Here is a 20032-nt window from a genome sequence, read left to right as displayed (position 1 = left end):
ATGCTGGGGGAGCGTGAAGGGAACATTTGTCTCCCCAAGCCTGTCATTTTCCATAACAAACATGACAAAATGCCACGAATGATGAATCACAGCTGCTTTTTGTGTACTTTCCTTGACTGCTTTTCTTGAAATGGACATGTCATTTTAATCTCATCATATTTTATTCCACGTGCAACGTATTCAGCAAAATAACAATATACACGTAGCACAATGATGTGAATAAAGATACTATTATATAAGTTATCTGTGTTCATTGAACATACATGTATATTTATTACATTTCAGGTTATAGATCACACACAGCTGCATTAAAATAAACATCACAGAATTTAAAAAAAGTATGGAAGGGCCTGATTTTGGAAGGTTCATCACAATATATATGCATAACCCTTGCACTCTTAACGTTTTTTAGGCAAGACTTCTATTCCAGAACACACATCTAGGGACAAGTCTTGCGTTTTGAGAATGAGCTGAAATTTTAAAATTTGCCCTGCTTGAAGAGGCAGGTCATCCATGAAAACTAATCACCTTCAAATGATGCATGCAAAACTTAATTCAAAGATGTAGTCTGTGCTGGTTAATGAATTCAATTTCTTTTCTACTTTAACTTTTCAACTTGTATGTTTTTATTTAAAAAATAGACACCCCCAAAAAATCTCCTTGTATTTCTAATTTGTGTTCCTGCAACCCTCTGAAAAGGCTTTGTTTGGTTTGTTGGGCTGTTTTTTTTTTTTTTTTTTAGGGGGGGGGGGGTTGCTTTTATGCACAAGCAGATCTGTCATGTAAGTAGACTGGTTCCAGGTCCCTATACTGTATTATCAATTCTGATAGGGGTTAAGAACCTGTGAGAGATGAATTATTATTGGGCAGCAAATAATTTGAAATAGCCAAGTCACCATTCAATAATATGGGCCAATTTTTCTGTTCAATGTCTCATTCAAAATTGAATAACTTTAGTACTGCCAGAAAAATATTGATTCAAAAATATACCCAGGTATTTTAAGGGGTGGAACTTAACAACAGCACAGATAGAACATCTGTAAAGACTTCTGAGATTTCCTTTTCACATAGAGGCAAAATGCAAGCATTATTTTTGTCTTGCAAGTTTGCAAGTAGACCAGGTAGTCTGTATATACAATGTAGTTGCCCAAGATTAGATTTAGCCCTAATATATGTAAAAAAAAAATACTGTTACACTTATTACTTGATGTCTCTATATAAGTGCAATTCCTGGCATTTTTCCGGCATATTTTAAGGTATTGGTATTGTTGAAAGATAACAAAAATCTTCAGTCACATGTTGAGAAATCCTTAGGTTTTTCAATATTCATTTTTTTTTTTCATTGCAGACTTTGACAATCTAATAGCATGAATACACACAATAATTAACAACTCCTTGCATAAAATATTTCAAACATCCTTCAGGTATGAGTCACACTGCAAGGCAATTCCTTTATGGATCATTTTGTGTGTGCATTTTGTTTGTTGCCAATAATAACAACACTCAAAATCCAAAGAAGAATGTCAGTCTCAAAAACTGTGAAAACCATGCAAAGCATTTTGATCACAAAACATGTTTTCATCCATAGCAGTCTGTATTTCCAAAAATCAATCAATTGACTGACCATTGAAAATCACAGACATTTCTTACATCTTGATTTCTGCTAAATGGCAGCAAGCCAGACGGAATAATTTTGTGGGGTGTTTAGTACCAAGTACGATCTGTAATCCAAGTACGCTCTTTGATAATAAATACTTTTGGATAAATGCAAATGATCCTATATGCCTTTAAAACTAAATGAACTTTTTATCAATGGTCAGGTAAATGCTTTGTAACTTTCAAATTAACTGCGAAATGTATTGGCCAAAGCCATCCAAAAGGGATCAAAGTGCACAAGAATTGAATATTTACACATCTGAAATTGTGATGTCTAATTTTTTTTGAGGGGGGGAGGGGTGTCAATCCCCATTGAATTAATTGGTTTTATCAATAGACTGCTATAATTTCATCAAAGTGCAATACAAACTGATATAACCACAAACAAATGTACATGTAGTTCACTTGTTCAAATAAGCGAAGCCATACATTTTGTTCAAAACTACAATAAATTCAGTCCAATTTATAAGATGCATATAATTATGCATCTCAACTCAAAAGAAAGTTAATTTGAAACACAAAATATCACCAACATACTTTAGAACCTTGATAACTTTTATCAATGCAAATGGGAAGAAGAAAAACTCTACTTTTTTTTTCAATTTTTTTGATAAGATGCAGGATTAGAAACTTGAAAGGAGAGAGACCCTCCTGTCTGATTGGCTGCGATCACGGCGAGCACGCAGAGATCCAGCTGATTCCCTCGTTATGGTAACGGTTTAAGACTCAGCCTTCATGGAGCCTGATCTACAGCCAGCTTTCATACATGGGTTTGTCTCATTTCGTTAGTTTCTCAGCCTGGTACTACTGGTTCTACAAAGTCATCAACTACTCACTTATCTAAAATAATTCAATCAGTACTGACCAAATAGTCTAAAATATACATTCTCTGACATCTATAAGTGAAGTCATCTTTAAAACCACACAAGCATTAAAATAAATTACTTTAATAACGGTAAAAATCACTTAATATTTGCACATACACGTACAGGCCAATTCCATTACCACAGTAAATACAGTCCTCAATTTATTGTGTGAAAAAATTGTTTTATTATTTAAAAGAAACATTACTGAATATCATCCAATCTGTGTTAACTGCTCAGGATCAAGTCCCAGTACTTGCAACCATTCCAGACTGGCATTCTAAAGTCATGCCGAAACTATTTATTCCTAAGGTTTGGAATTATATTCTTCATATGAAACTTGGGCAATTTGATGTAGAAGTATAGTTGCAAGATTGCTGCAGTCTAGTCATGGGACATTTATAATAGATTAAGTTTGCCGGTCTGAAAACAACATCTATTAGGGCCAAGTAGAGTTGCCCCTAATACTTCTGGCTTGGCATGGCTCTGGAATGCTAGTCTGAAACGGCTGTTACATTTCACCACAAACTGACAGTAGCACCATCGTACAAACCTTCTAAAAACAATACATAAGACATTACCTGGATTCAATTGAGTGTATGTGAAACCCCAGTGAACTGTGTCCATTGCTGGTAATCAGTAATCTGTATATCGATCATTAAAAACAATGAATACAAATGTTGTGTGCCATTCATCATTACATTTCATTCGACCTTTAAGCAACTTGAACTGCAAATCTGTATTGAACGGGAACAACTCTATCAGCTTTTTGGTAAACTGTGCAGTATATAGCCAAGGCTATATACAAAAAACCATTACTTGCTTTAACACAATAGTACAGTAACACGAGCCTTCCTTAGGGATCTTGGATTCTCAGGAAAAAATGCTCTACAGACCACTGAGAGACAAGATGCCACTCAAGGCAGTCAATATTTGTTTACAATGTTTCACACACCTGAGAGCCATACAAAATATTCTGGTAATGGCAATAAGCCGAGAATACTGCGGTGGTACCATGCTCGCCTGCAGGTTGTATGCTCAAATTGGTGCTCCCTCGGCTGAAAGGGGGTTTGCAACATGCCAAAGCGCATGTATGCTTGCACATGGCACCATCTCAGTAATGGCTTCTACTTGTAGCAACTGAAGTAGTGATGTCAAACTGAGTGAGGTATATGCTGGTCCAGCATCATGCACTGATTGCTATCACTGATGGAATGAGGGATGTAAGAGCAGAGACTGAATCCATTACATACACCACTGGTATGAGAACAGCTATAATCTGGACTGATGGAGGCAGGTAATCAGCATCTTATCTTGCAGCATTAGAGGTGCTCCAATCAACTCATTGAAGGGGATGATGACATTCTACACAAATCTATTCTGGTTGATCAAGTTCCTTTACTATGTCTTTCTCTATGTCCTGCACGATACAAGGAAAGAATGTAAAATAATAACACTGTTGGTATATATTACAATTCCAGTATCCTATCTTGGACTACATGTAGATACTGCCACATTTCAGAAGGGACATATTTTGGGAGCCAAATCTATGAGATTTTGCACTCGGATTGTGTATTAAAGCACCAAACATAGTGTTTTTAAGATAGCACTGTTTGAGGCTAGCACCATGGTGCTGCCTGCTGCACTGCAACAATTATTGACACTTGCAATGCATTCCAGATAACTAATTCATATGCCCTCCTAAGCTAATTCCCTTTCTTGTGTTGACACTATATTCTTGCACCACCTAAGGCTAACAAATAACTTTTGTACCGCTAGCATTCTTCACATGATATTATTCTCCTTGACAAAGAGGCTTATTATTTCTGTCACATTCGAATTTTTTTCCAACAGAGATTTTGTCAACTTCACATACTACTACTAGTCAACCACTTATAAACCTTTAACCCTAACCGAACCCAACCCATCAAAGTCCAACAGCAGGTGTTGTTGAAATCTGTTAGGATAGGTACAGTACCCCTGAACTGATGGTCTTTTACATTGGGTTTGGCATAGGCCTACCTCCAGAAACTAAGTCCAACAGTGTGTGTGTATGATTTCCCATGTGGGTGTTGGAATTTGCCTGGATGGGTATGGTTCCTAGTAAATTATGCTAGGGAGTTAGAGTTAAGGAGTACTTTTTAGAGAATGCACCCATTATTGGGCTAAAAAAAATGGTAACCATAAAGATAGTTGGAAAGATCGTTAAGAAGTAGCGTACAAGGTTTCACACAACTATACATTGCAAATTTGCTGTTTTTGTGTAATTACCACGAAAATGAATTTGGAGGTAGAAAAAGTTGGTCCTCAAAAATCGAGCCACAGAAGCACTTAGTTGTCGCTCCAGTCGAACAAATTTCTTTTCAAAATGTTCTTCAAAAGCCTGTGCACTAAGATTGCAATGTGTGTAAGTCTGAAACTAGCGTGGGACCTGATATCACATGGTTGATTGTCATATACATTTTATGTGGCGCCAGTCTTTTGTTGACAGCTTAGAAATTCTTGAAATACATTTACACATGTACATAGTACATAAGGCCACAAACTGCTGCCGCATCTGATGCAAATGCATTTGTTCATTTACAACATTTTCTACATAAACATGATAAATGTAGACACTTTGTGGATTTCACTTTGAAATGAAAGAATCTAAAAATGAAATTTTGACAAAACTATTACTTAAAAGTCCACCAGTAGGATACTTTGACCCATGAGAGGACACTTATCACAAGGAGCAGTATGCGAAGCATGAGTACCTTAGGAGCAGTTTGGGGACCGTATCTCTTCACTGGCTCTCCTTTCTTGTTGATTAAAAACTAGAAGAGAAAAGACAGCAATCAATCTCAAACATAAAGGTCAGCTGTTGTTAAAGTTTCTTAGGGGCAGAGCCAAAAAAACACAGACATGGAAAGGAGTTTCCACCCTAAGGGAAGAATGCCAAATTTAACAAGGAGTAACTTGAGGTTTTACCCTGAGGTACCCCACAAAACCCTGTTGAACCACGTAACGCCTCGAGGTAAACCTTGAGGTAACAACTGTTTCATTTTACATTATCCCCTTACAATCCTGAATCCTCCAATGATAACATGATTCTTCACACACCCAACATGCATACACATGTACATGTAGATGTTTAAAAATCTTAATCTTTTTGTATCCACATTTTTGCAGAAATAGGGGGACAAATTAAGGGGGAGGGTGGGAATAACAAGCAAAATAAAGGGACACATGGTTTCAGCACCCCTTCCAAGAGCAATATTAATTGCCATTTAGAGGAAGCATTTTTAACTCAAGTGAAAATCTTCCCATTTTAACAGGTACATGTACACCCATTTATTAGACAAGCCCTACATGTAGATGTATATGGCCCCATATTTCAAGTAAATGATTAATAGCAGGACCTAGCTGACTTCATTTGTCATCAGCTTTAATGGATCAAGTACATAGCAACAGAGCGATTATGTTTTTGTCAGTAGGCCCAGAGTCAAGTTTTATATGTTGGTGACCATACTTTCATTGCTGCATAAATTTGTGTTTATGACGAAAGCGATCTTTTCTCCTTTAAATGAACAGAATGCAATTCATTGCTGTTCTCATGACAGGCAGGTTGATTAATCCTCATTAACATGTCACAGCTACATGTAGTTGTTTTCACAGACATTGCTTTTATACAAGCTCACAGCATTACACAAACTTACACTTGTTTTGAAACTGTCTAATTGCATCAATCTGACTGCACCCTCAGATTGCGTGGTCTGATTAAGATTATACAAGAAAACCTGGAGAAAACATGACGGTTTACTGAAAATCTTAGAGGCTATAGTTTGAACCTTATGTTTAGAAAAACGAACAAACCAAGCGCTACATACCTTTGAAAAATTCCATTTAATTGCACTGCAACAAAAGGGGGAAAAAAATGATTACTTGCACATCGGGAACATTTCACCACAGGAAATCTTTACACTTTTGATTAAACACCTCATACGGAACTGAGGTTACATTTAATACAAGAAATTTGTATTGTTACAAGCAGAAATCTATGTCGATAAAAGGAAATGTTTGTGCCCCAATACAAAGCCATCTTGGGTTCCATTATAAATTCCTATATAGTGGTGTTCCCTAACGTAGCGCACTTCGATGTTTACCCCGACTTCCCTCATGCAGTGTGCCAAACTTCTTTGTTGACAAACTCCAAATTCATTCAGTTAAATAATGGTACTTTTACCTTATGAATGCATGCTATTTAACCTCTATGAAGAATTTTGGTGTCATAAAATTTAATCTGAAATTTAAAAATGCTTGCGTCAGGAAATTGGGCACAAAATCAGCTGAGTGTTCCCTAACGTGGCGCACTTGAATAAATCTCGGAAAATTCCAAATGAACAATTATTAAATGTTAATTTGAAACAGTTTCTGTAAAATTGATAAATTCTGATAAACCATTATTACCTCTATTTACATACTCAACAAGAAGTTTGTCAAAAAATTATTTTCTTATTTTTGGGGGACATTTTTCAAAAGTTCACTGTGCACTTCGAAATAAAATCGGAAAATCACGCCAAAAAAGTTTTTTCTTCTAACTTTGTAATGGGTAGATAAACTCACGTTCTGTGAAATTTCGGTTAAAAGTTTGGCTCTAGCTAGGTGCTACAGGCGAAAAATCGGAGTGCGCCACATTAGGGGCCGCGCCACGTTAGGGTACATCAACAATACTTAAGAGGTAAACATACTTGGTAAGTGTTCCGTGCTGCTTCTTCTTAAGGAATTTGTAGAGAGGAATGGCATTGTCACCGTTGACATTAATCTTATCAAACAAGTCAAACTGAGCTCCTTTCTTTGCTGCAAACTCCTTGATTTGTTCGTCAGTTCCTGGCTCCTGGAAAGGAAACAGTCACAAAAATCACATAAATAGTATTGACATGCACGAAATCGGAAAAACTTGCAAAGATTTCCCTTACCTATTTTTAAATGATTTTAATACCAATATGAAAATGATTTTGTAAGAGAAGCAGGTAAAAGTTGTAAAAACTGATAAAAAAAAAATCAACACCAGATGATTGCATACCTTGTATTCTTTATTCCTGCTATTAAACACTTCCACCAATTACTCAAATACATACATGTACACATGTCAGCTGTCATGTGTATGGAATCAAGTCTACTGGACATGCTAGGTATCATTCTACAGGGCCATAGAAATACACAATCGTGAGGAAAAAGTGGGCCTGTTCTAGAACCAAAGTCATGGCTATAACCATACCTGACCACCAAACTGGTTGCATGGGAAGGCCAGGATCCGCAAGCCCTTTGACTCAGCATACTTAGCGTGCAGTTCTTGTAGCTGAGCGTAGTTCTTGTTGGTTAGACCTCATTGAGAGGCCACATTGACAATCAGAGCCACATGACCCCTAAATGGAAAGGAAAAATTAACTTTCACTGATACAAAGTGATCTGATCTGAATTTTGTTAACATAATTTCAAACCTCCCAAATCGATCGTATAAAACAAACTGTTTTGCAGTACTTGATGGAGGCAGGACAGGATAGCCTATGGCATTTGATTTTTATGTACACTGCTGGATTTTGAGGCATCTAAAGCTTTAAACAGTTAAAGCAAAACCGCCCACAAAGTATTCAAACTACAGAAAAGTCAAACATTCAACAGAACATTAATTTTGACCTAAAAGTAAGCCTAAGATAAAGTTCATTGTATGCAGGGGAATCCAGGTTTAATTTGGTAAATGTACTTTAGTGGAAATTTCATGCTGCTGTTTGTTCCAGTTTGTCATGCTTGTGTGCGTTGCATATACATGTACATGTAACAGAGGCATAGAAAATTTATCTTAGCCAAGCGGTGAATACATATCACAGACCGTACATTGTATTTGATTGACCAAAAAGGCATTTGCCAATCATTTTAAGAAGTATGTTAAACTTCCTAAGATGTGACCAAGAACTAAGGTGCTCGTAATGCTTTGTCAATAAAACATGTTTGCAGGCATCCTCATGTACAAGGACCCATTTTTTAAAATGTGGGTTCTGGTCATGCTGGTCAAACATTTGAGAAAATTTGTGAACACACTTTGAATTTTTTGTTTCATTTAAACCTTCAATTATGTAAATATGTAAAAACAACTTTGAGGATATTGTTAGGAAAACTTGTTGAAAACATAATGTAAATAATAATCCAAGCCACCTTAATTGCACTTATGTCATACACAATATAATTACAAAAAAAGAAGCTTAAGTGAATCATCTCTTACTTGTATTTGGAGAGAGAAACTTCATTTCCATCAATGTCCTTCACCGTGAAGCCATATATATTTGTAGGCCCATTAGCCGCCTGTAATAAACAAAAAATAATGTTAAATAAAAGACAGATTTACGTACTGTACATGTACATGTTCCTGAATCACCACTACATTACACTCTAAAGCACAAAAAGGTGCATGTGTGTGTTTGGGTGTTCAAGAGCTGACTGTTCATGCGTTGATCTTCTGCGAAGATCTACCACAAAGATCAACTGCGAAGTGAATGACCTGCCTGATGTGCGAGATGAAGATTCAAAGATCTCCACCATACCAACTTGTGCTTCACATTTGTTCATTTACAACAAATGTACATACACATGTATAAAAAGGGCACCCAGTTTTAAATGTAAATTTAATATAAAAAAATGTACTGAATATTTCAGAAAGAGGCGACTAAAAAAAAAGGCCAGGATGTCCTCTATCCAATGATATTAAGGTCATTATGTCATTGTCATGGATGACTGAGCAAAATGGCCTTTTTTTAAAGGGGTCAAAATCAGCACACTGTGACAAGTGAGTGCAATGGAAAGCTCCACTTCGCCGTCTTGGGAAGATCAGCTTTATCCATGGTATCATACAGTCATTGATCATATCCAGATATGCCTACATGAGGCAGGCTTGGCATACCATAAATTCTAGTAACAGCAAAAGAATAACATCTGTCTGCCCTTTGCCACCCAGGTAAAAACTTGTCACAGTGCTGATTTTGACTTCTTTCATAGAGGCCTTGTTTGCTAATTCATCCATGACAATGATATAATGAACTTAATATCATTGGATAGAAGATATCCTGGCCTTTTTCTTTGTAGTTGACTCTTTCTGAAATATCCAGTACATTTCTGATAAATTACATTTAAAAATGGGTATACATGTACATCCTTTATTTTGAGACACCCTGTAGATATACATTTACTGTAGTTTATGCCATACAACGTACATGTACAATACATGCCAGTTATGTGTACGTGTATGTCTTGAAGCAAACTTCAATCCTCAATCCTGATTGGTCGATCCATGGCAACAACAATGTGGTATTGTCCCATAAACCACAGTCCGTATATCGCATTCTGCTTATCGCGCTATTCTAAGATGCATTCTCACGCCATTCCTGCTATGCGAACATGTAATAGGAAAACCCCTGAAGGGTTCACGTACAGCGTCCATGTTCAAGTTTACTGTTAGTTTGCTTAAAGATAATCTGTTGTCCCCCTTGCGCTTGTGGAACACGGAAAAATGTAGTGCTTCCAATTTCATGAGATAATTGTTTTTGTTCCTTTGAGAAATGTATGTACACAAAAATTGGACTACTTTTACAACCTCGGTAAAATCTGGACTTTTCCATTCACTCGACTTCGCCTCCTGAAATAGAAAAGTCCAGATTTTACCTTGCGATAATATTCCTCCCATTCCACTCTGAGCCACTCAATATTTGTATAACATTACACTGTCATGACTGTATGGTATGCGCACAAATACAAAGTTGCAAACAATACATATGAATATTTATGTGCAAAAAAAAATCTAAACACAAATCAATACACAATAAATACCAAACTGTTTTTACCATGATTTATGTGCGCTTGTGCTCTTCACTGCAACTTTTTTTAGACTGACCATGATGCAGCACTTATCATACAATATATAGTGGCAATATCAGTCTTCCATTGTTAATTATTACTCAAAACTGATAAGAATATTGAATGAGAACTTTGCATAAGTACAAAACAAACTGAGCCGAGATACATGCTCCCATTCTGGATAACTGAAACTTCTGCTTAAACAGAAAAGTTTGCACAGGTCTTCAAATTGTAGTTTTTTGAAATTTATATTTTCTGATTTTTAAGTTCTGTAAAATATAGGTTTCCCGGCTATTTTAAAACATTTATCATTTGAATTGGCCGTTCCAAATATTCGAATTTGTCCATCAACATCGATTTAGTGCACTTCCAATGTTGAATTTTGTGTTTTGTCAGACGATTTCAAATTCAGTTCAAGTAAATTCAAACAATGGGCACATGTTTTTGTCCCAGAGTATTCAATTTCTTCTCGTCTTCGCCAAACCTTCTTATTCAGAAATCAAATTAGTCTAATTGATTTATAAATATAAGACGAATTTGATCTCTGAATGCTGCCATTGGCAAGAGCCCAGACAAATTTGATGTGTAATGACAAATATTCTCGACCCGATGACTAAGGAGGGTGACCAAACGTTACAATTTAATAGTAAATGATTAAATTGGTTTTGTTTAAAGCGTGTGAAACTTTTCTCGGACGAACTTAAATGACAGAGTCGGTGAATTTGAATGAAAAATCTTTTAAAATAGCCGGGAAAACCTATATTGTAAATTGACCTTTCCTTCAAAAAGTACAAAATGAACTTGAAGTATGTTGTTCACAACTAACATGACTAAGCACATTAATGGTTAAACTGGCTATGTTGACAGCTGACTAGATGTGACATTTGAGTTACAAATGCAGGGTGTTCGGGCAGGCAAGTATTGTTGATGTACCCTAACGTGGTGTGGGCCCCCCAACGTGGCGCACTTTGATTTTTCGCCTGTAGCGCCTACATGTAGCTAGAGCAAAAGTTTTAACTGAAATTTCACAGAAAGTGACATTTCATCAAGTTCTTACTCCCGTTCATAAATCGCGAGTTTATTCACCCGTTACAAAGTTAGAAGAAAAACTTATTTTGGCGTGATTTTCCGATTTTATTTTCAAGTGCAAAGTGAACCCTTTGAAAATGCCCCGAAAAAATAATTTTCTGACAAACATATCGCTGGGTATGTAAGTAGAGATAATAATGATTTATCAGAATTTATCGAGTTAACAGAAATTCTTAAATGTTAATTTGGAATTTTCCGAGATTTATTTAAGTGCGCCACGTGTGCCCAATTTCCTGACGCCACCGTTTTTGAATTTCGGATTAAATTTTATGAAACCGAAATTGTTCACAGAGGTTAATAAGGTAAAAGTACCAGTATTTTACTGCATGAATTTGAGGTTTGTCAACAAATAGGTTTGGCAACACTACATCACGAGGAAAGTTGGGTAAGCTTCGAAGTGTGCCCCGTTAGGGAACACGACTATATTTCAATTGACAATGCTGAGTTAAGTTGTGAAAATGTTGATGTCAGAACAGAAAAAAGAATCATCCATATCAGAATTTTCCAATGGAACCATTTGTTTTAATTTGAAACCCTTGTAACTGAATAACCGGATATCAGTGTTTGTGTACAGTGGCGCACCCATCAAGGGGGGGGGGGGGGGGGTAAGTTTGGTAATTTTTTTTTAGTCCCACAATTTGACCTTGGTGATATGGATGTGGCCTATTTTCGAGTAGTACGATAGGGATGTAAGTGGCACCACCAATGTCAAAATAGTCCCCCCCCCAAAAAAAAAAAAAAAACCCACATTTTTTTCTGCGGCCAAATATATTTGGCAAAATTTGTTGAAAAATTTACTTTTAAAAAATTTGAAACAAAAAATTGTGAGCCCTCCCCCCCAAGCCAAATCCTGGGTGCACCACTGTTTGTGTAACAAACTAGTCATAAGACACTGATCAAATGATTGATTTCAATTAAAAATAACAAAGAAAACTGATTGATTTCAAATTCTCCGTACAGTAACCATAACTTCTGGTCTGAATTAACCTCGTTAAGTTGTTTGCGGTTGTCCAAAAAATTTCTAGGGGCCATTTGGTAAACATTTTGACGATTGGTTTTTAAATTTAAAACAAGTTCAACTGTCTTTGACGTGTCACCAGAGGGTGCCCTTCCGGGTGATGACCTCATCATGCCGTTTTGTGTTTGGCATCCCTCACTAAACGTTATGATAATTTGTTTGATTGCAATAAAATGGTTTGCTTCTCAAATTTTAAATTCTTTTAATTTTAATTGCACTTCCGGCATGTCCGGTAACAATGGAAGTAGAGGTCACTAGTTTTGTGCCTGGGAAAAAGAAATGTTGCCCAAAGCACCATCTACCACCTCACAAAAAACGAACATGTACTCTATATAGTCCAAAAGATAATACTTCATACTATTTTGTCACATTTTGACCATACAATGCTTATAATTTGATGTATGATGACATCATGATGATGTCATGAAAATGTCCACTTCTTCAGACTACATGTATGGTTCATGTCCATACCAGGTTTCATCCATTTCCCCTGACTTGTTTGGAAGAAACTAGTTTTTATTTTATTTGAGAATTCTGTTTGCATTTTATATTCACATAACTTTGACCTTCCAGTTATCCCTGAAGGAAAGGTCAAGCGACTTTGTCTTCTAAAAATCAAAAATGGGTATCAACGTCAAGGGCGGATCCAGAACACAATTTTTTGGGGGGCCAAAAAATTTTTTGGACCCCCCAAAAAGTGGGTCAAAAAAATTGCGGCGTGGGGTTCGGGGCCCGCTTAAGGGCCCCGAAAATTGTTTGGATTCTAGATGCTCTGTGATGCGATCTGAGGCAATTTCTGACCACTTTAACCAATGTTTTTTTGAGGAAAAGGTGGTGGTGTACTCATTGCCTGCCTTTATTGCGATGTCACATAAAAAAAAAAATTGGTCTCGTTTTGGGGGGGGGGGGGGGGGGGGCCATGGCCCCCTTTGGCCCCCCCCCCTGGATCCGCCCTTGATCAACGTATGGTCTATCAAATTACAAATATGAATGTTATTGTTCAAGAGTTATAAATGAATAAAGATGGTCATGTTTTGCACTAAAATCACTTGTAATTTGATATCTGATGATGTTATAATGACATCAGAGTAATATGCAGACCTCAGACTAGGTTCACGGTTGATCTTTGTTTATAAACTTTCATGTTTCATTTGTATACCATGTACTGTTTTGAAGAAACTCACGGAAATATGGTCCAGAAAAATAAAAAGAAACAAAGGAGGAAAAATTCTTACCATTTCAAACCGGTGACCAGGTGGTACCCAATCACCCCAAAAATGTAATGATGACAATCAATAATAATTATTATTATGTATTATGATTGGTTTGTTCTGGTATCAATAACTGCCAATAAATGTTACGAAAAGTCTTTAAATTTCCTGTCAGTCTCTCCAGAGATATTACAAATATCACAGAGATTGTTTTCTAACACGTTCATCATACATGTCATAAATTAGTAGGTGAGCTCCATTTAATACTTTGAACTTTAAACAGAGTGGTATCTGATTGCAAATACAGATTTTTTTATTTCGAGATAAAAGATATGATACTGAATACATATAGGACTTGCTATAAACTGGTGAAATTTGCAATAAAGACATCCAACACCCGATGATTAACTGTCTACATTGCACGTATGTGCACATGTACCTTTCAAATAGATGTACAAGTACATGTACAAGTACATGTACAAGTACAAGTACATGTACGGCTAAAACGGTCACTGTGGACAGGATTTGACCTAAGCAACACGTGCACTGTGCGCGGGCTGACTGGCATACGATATGTACAACGTACGTGCATGTACATGTACATGTACTGTACATTGTGGACGTCCTGTGCATGTTTCAAAGCAGAGGTATTGTCAACCTGAAGTTTTAAGCGTGCGTAGGGCATGTCCGAGTTTGCTTATTGCCTCAAAGCTTTCAAATGTTTTAGACCTACCCCTCAATAGACAATTAAAGTAAAAACTAATATAAAAACTGCCATGGTTGATTTTTCAGGAATTTTCGAAGGAAAAAAGGTCTTTTCATTATAACTTCCGGTCTGATGACGTCATACACCTTAAACTTCGCACACGTCTTAAGTGGGTCAAGGTCATCATATACACTAATATTTAGGTGATTCCGACAAACTTCGCCACAGACATCTATTCAAAATACAGTTTTAAAAATTTTCAACCTGTCGCTAGAGGGCGCTCGAAGATTGCATGTCGTCATCGGTAGATGATTTGTAGAATACTATCAGCCAAGAGACTAACACCGTTGAAAGCAAGTTCATATTTATTACCACTTTCAAATAATAAGCCACTTCCGGTTTTGGCCTTTTTCGACCGGAAGCAAGGGTCACGTGATTTCACGCACACTGAATGAAATAAAGACCTCAACCTACTCTACCACTTGCCGGCAACAAAATGCTGCGGACGCGTACGGTTGATTTCTTATGCATTTTTAAATATTAAAAGTGTCACTATTCAATTGCCTATAAATAAACACCGGATGACGTCATCATGACGTCATCATTACACAATGTTGTTTGAATTAGGGTCTTTGCTTGGACAAAGATTGGTGTAAATGAATTACTGGCAAAGAGTTAAAAATGCCCTCTGAAAATCGACATTTTTAAAAAAAATTCTGTGTACAAAGTCTATGGGAAAAATTAAACATTCAAAATTCTATAATAAATCACGTGATGGCGTCAGCATGACGAAAAGTTTCGGCACACATCTTCAGATGATGCTTAATAACTATGCTGAGTTTAAAGTTGATCGGATTTGAAATAATTGCCAAAGTGGCTTGTAGAATAAAAACGTGTACAAAACCTATGGGAAAAGTGGAAAAAAAAAAAAAAAAATAGAGGTCTATGTCTGTTTGCAACAGAACATAGGGCTTTTCCGCATTATGATTTTTTTTAATCAATAATATGCCCTGAATATGCATGAACATAAAATCTGTCAACGTTAGCCGAAACATCGGCTAAAACGGTCAATGTGGACAGGATTCGACCTCGGCAATACGATGTATGTGCGTGTGTACAAGGTCTTTGCTTGGACAAAGAGTGATCTAAATAAATTACTGGCAAAGAGTCGAAACGCACTTTGAAAATCGACAATTATTTTTAAATTTTTGATGACGTCATCGTGACGTCACTTCGAACTTTGCATACTAGTATGATTAACTACCTACCCACCAAGTTTTATGACAATTGGACCTTTCCTTATATGAGTTTTGAAAAATTGCATTTTGATGACGTCATGATGACGTCACACATTTTTCAAGTTTTGTGCGAATAGCTATTACATAACAGACCAAATGCAAAAAAGAATTTTGCATTTTGCATGTTGCGTTCGGGAGATATGGCTAAAAGATACAAAAAAATAAATATTCATATAAAATCTCAGGATGACGTCATCATGACGTTACCTCATTTTTAATCTATAACACATCCTGGTATAGCCACATACCAAGTTTCAACCCAATCGGACTTACATTTCTGTAGATATAAGACTTCACAATATGTACGTAAATTTTCAAAAATCAATACAAAAAATAGGTGATGACGTCATCGTGACGTCATGGTCTTGGCATAATTTTTGTATGAGGGTCTTCCTTGGCTGTTACTTTGATGACGATTCCAGAACGCCAAGTGATGGCTTGAAAACGTATACAAAGTCAATGGGTTAAAATCCCACAGCAGAGAAACTGCACCTTTAAATACGTAATTTGCCTTTAAACTGAAACCTTTTTATAAAATATTACTTGATATTCTGACTCTTGGGAATATTTTCAATCACATGGCAAACGTAAAAAAATACGATTTCTTTTTCATTCTCATAGTAATTCTCGGCCGAAGTTCAGAACTACTTAATAAGATATATCAGTGTTGTATAGGGAAAGACTCGTGGAGAAAGCTGTGTACAAAGTCTATGAGAAAAATTAATTATTCATAAATCCATAATAAATCACTTGATGACATCACCATGACGACACTCCTTGGGACACATCTTGGCTATAGAGACTATGCTTATGCCAACTTTCAATGATATCTGACAAAGATTAATGCCAAAGTGCTATAATACGTCTCTGTCTATGCGCATGCATGAACATAAAATCTGTCAAAGTTAGCCGAAAATCGGCTAAAACGGTCAATGTGGACAGGATTTGACCTCGGCAACACGTGCGCTGCAGGCTGACTGACATACGATGTATGTGCCTATGTACAACGTACGTGCATGTACATGTACATTGTGGACGTCCTGTCCTTAGCATGTTTTGAAGCAGAGGTATTGTCAACGTGAAGTTTTAAGCGTGCGCAGGGTATGTTCGAGTTCGCTTATCGCCTCGAAACTTTGAAATTTTTTAGACCTACCCTTAAATCGACAATTAAAGTAAAAACTAACATAAAAACTGCCACGGTTGATTTTTCAGGAATTTTCAAATGAAAAAGGCTCTTTTTATTATAACTTCCGGTCTGATGACGTCATTCGCCTAAAACTTCGCACATGTTGTAAGTGGGTCAAGGTCATTATATACACCATTATTTAGGCGTTTCCGACAACCTTCGCCACAGACATCTATTCAAAATACATTTTTGCAAATTTTCAACCTGTCGCTAGAGGGCGCTCGAATATTGCATGACGTCATTGGTAGATGATTTGAAGAATATTTTTAGCCAAGACACTAACACCGTTAAAAACAAGTTCATATCTATTACCATTTTCAAATAATAAGCCACTTCCGGTTTTGGCCTTTTTCGACCGGAAGCAAGGGTCACGTGATTTCACGCACACTGAATGAAATAAAGACCTCAACCTACTCTACCATTTGCCGGCAACAGAATGCTGCGGACGCGTACGGTTGATTTCTTATGCATTTTTAAATATTAAAAGTGTCACAATTTAACTGCCTATAAATACACACCGGATGACGTCATCATGACGTCATCATTACACAAAGTTGTTTGAATAAGGGTCTTTGCTTGGACAAAGATTGGTGTAAATAAATTACTGGCAAAGAGTCAAAAATGCCCTTTGAAAATCGATAATTTTTTTTTAATTTCTGTGTACAAAGTCTATGGGAAAAATTAAATATTCAAAAATCTATAATAAATTAGTCAATGACGTCACCATGACGTCAATCTTCGGGACACATCTTTGCTATAGGGACTATGCTTATGCAAACTTTGAATGATGTCTGACAAAGATTAATGCCAAAAGTGGCGTGTAGAATAAACGTGTACAAAGTCTATGGGGTTTTGGGAAAAAAAGAAGAAGAAGAAGAAGAAGAAAGAAAAAAAATCAGAACAAAAAGAAAGGCTTTTCCGCAACAATGCGGAAAAGCCAAAAAAAAAAAAAAAAAAAAAAAGGAAAAAACTAGAAATTGTGGTTGTGAACAACCACAGAGCTGTTCCAAATATTGATTATCTGTTGGACCCATAGACAAAAAGTAGAAATCTATGTCTGTTTGCAACAGAAGATAGGGCTTTTCCGCATTATGATTTGTTTTTATCAATAATACGTCCCTGACTATGCATGAACATAAAATCTGTCAAAGTTAGCCGGAAATCGGCTAAAACGGTCACTGTGGACAGGATTTGACCTAAGCGACACGTGCGCTGTGCGCGGGCTGACTGACATACGATATGTACAACGTACGTGCATGTACATGTACATGTACTGTACATTGTGGACGTCCTGTGCATGTTTCAAAGCAGAGGTATTGTCAATCCGAAGTTTTAAGCGTGCGCAGGGCATGTCCGAGTTTGCTTATTGCCTCAGAGCTTTCAAATGTTTTAGACCTACCCTTCAATAGACAATTAAAGTAAAAACTAATATAAAAACTGCCATGGTTGATTTTTCAGGAATTTTCTAAGGAAAAAGGGTCTTTTCATTATAACTTCCGGTCTGATGACGTCATACACCTTAAACTTCGCACAAGTCTTAAGTGGGTCAAGGTCATCATATACACCAATATTTAGGTGATTCCGACAAACTTCGCCACAGACATCTATTCAAAATACATTTTTAAAATTTTTCAACCTGTCGCTAGAGGGCGCTCGAAAATTGCATGACGTCATCGGTAAATGATTTGAAGAATACTATCAGCCAAGAGACTAACACCGTTGAAATCAAGTTCATATCTATTACCACTTTCAAATAATAAGCCACTTCCGGTTTTGGCCTTTTTCGACCGGAAGCAAGGGTCACGTGATTTCACGCACACTGAATGAAATAAAGACCTGAACCTACTCTACCGCTTGCCGGCAACAGAATGCTGCGGACGCGTACGGTTGATTTCTTATGCATTTTTAAATATTAAAAGTGTTACTATTCAATTGCCTATAAATAAACACCGGATGACGTCATCATGACGTCATCATTACACAACGTTGTTTGAATTAGGGTCTTTGCTTGGACAAAGATTGGTGTAAATGAATTACTGGCAAAGAGTCGAAAATGCCCTCTGAAAATTGACATTTTAAAAAAAAATTCTGTGTACAAAGTCTATGGGAAAAATTAAATATTCAAAATTCCATAATAAATCACGTGATGACGTCAGCATGACGAAAAGTTTCGGCACACATCCTCAGATGATGATTAATAACTATGCTGAGTTTAAAGTTGATCGGATTTAAAATAATTGCCAAAGTGGCTTGTAGAATAAAAACGTGTACAAAACCTATGGGGAAAGCGGAAAAAGAAAAAAAAAAAAAAAAAAACTAGAGGTCTATGTCTGTTTGCAACAGAACATAGGGCTTTTCCGCATTATGATTTTTTTTAATCAATAATATGCCCTGAATATGCATGAACATAAAATCTGTCAGCGTTAGCCGAAACATCGGCTAAAACGGTCAATGTGGACAGGATTCGACCTCGGCAATACGATGTATGTGCGTGTGTACAAGGTCTTTGCTTGGACAAAAAGTGATCTAAATAAATTACTGGCAAAGAGTCGAAACGCACTTTGAAAATCGACAATTATTTTTAAATTTTTGATGACGTCATCGTGACGTCACTTCGAACTTTGCATACTAGTATGATTAACTACCTACCCACCAAGTTTTATGACAATTGGACCTTTCCTTATATGAGTTTTGAAAAATTGCATTTTGATGACGTCATGATGACGTCACACATTTTTCAAGTTTTGTGCGAATAGCTATTACATAACAGACCAAATGCAAAAAAGAATTTTGCATTTTGCATGTTGCGTTCGGGAGATATGGCTAAAAGATACAAAAAAATAAATATTCATATAAAATCTCAGGATGACGTCATCATGACGTTACCTCATTTTTAATCTATAACACATCCTGGTATAGCCACATACCAAGTTTCAACCCAATCGGACTTACATTTCTGTAGATATAAGACTTCACAATATGTACGTAAATTTTCAAAAATCAATACAAAAAATAGGTGATGACGTCATCGTGACGTCATGGTCTTGGCATAATTTTTGTATGAGGGTCTTCCTTGGCTGTTACTTTGATGACGATTCCAGAACGCCAAGTGATGGCT

At 36.6% G+C, this 20032-nt stretch overlaps 1 protein-coding gene across 3 annotated transcripts in view; it reads right to left on the bottom strand.

Moving 5' to 3' along the window:
• Positions 1 to 240: 240 nt before the first annotated feature.
• LOC119728233 (glutathione peroxidase-like) overlaps positions 241 to 20032 on the bottom strand; it is a 32815-nt gene continuing 13023 nt past the window's right edge. For 2 of the 3 annotated variants that reach the window (XM_038200387.1, XM_038200388.1), the window contains exons 2-7: positions 8782 to 8861; positions 7780 to 7927; positions 7250 to 7395; positions 6389 to 6413; positions 5276 to 5335; positions 241 to 3939 (exon numbers count right to left, since the gene is read on the bottom strand). In XM_038200387.1, the coding sequence (XP_038056315.1) occupies positions 3895 to 3939; positions 5276 to 5335; positions 6389 to 6413; positions 7250 to 7395; positions 7780 to 7927; positions 8782 to 8861 (504 nt within the window). In that variant the 3' untranslated portion in view covers positions 241 to 3894. Of the gene's footprint in view, positions 3940 to 5275; positions 5336 to 6388; positions 6414 to 7249; positions 7396 to 7779; positions 7928 to 8781; positions 8862 to 10393; positions 10492 to 20032 lie in introns of those variants that run through there. The other variant, XM_038200389.1, reaches the window with a different exon arrangement.

The sequence above is a fragment of the Patiria miniata genome, unplaced genomic scaffold (genome assembly GCF_015706575.1).
Source record: "Patiria miniata isolate m_02_andy unplaced genomic scaffold, ASM1570657v1 HiC_scaffold_20, whole genome shotgun sequence".
Lineage (NCBI taxonomy): Eukaryota > Metazoa > Echinodermata > Asteroidea > Valvatida > Asterinidae > Patiria > Patiria miniata.
The sequence above is the reverse complement of the archived record's forward strand: the minus strand, read 5'-3'. Positions and strand labels throughout refer to the sequence as shown.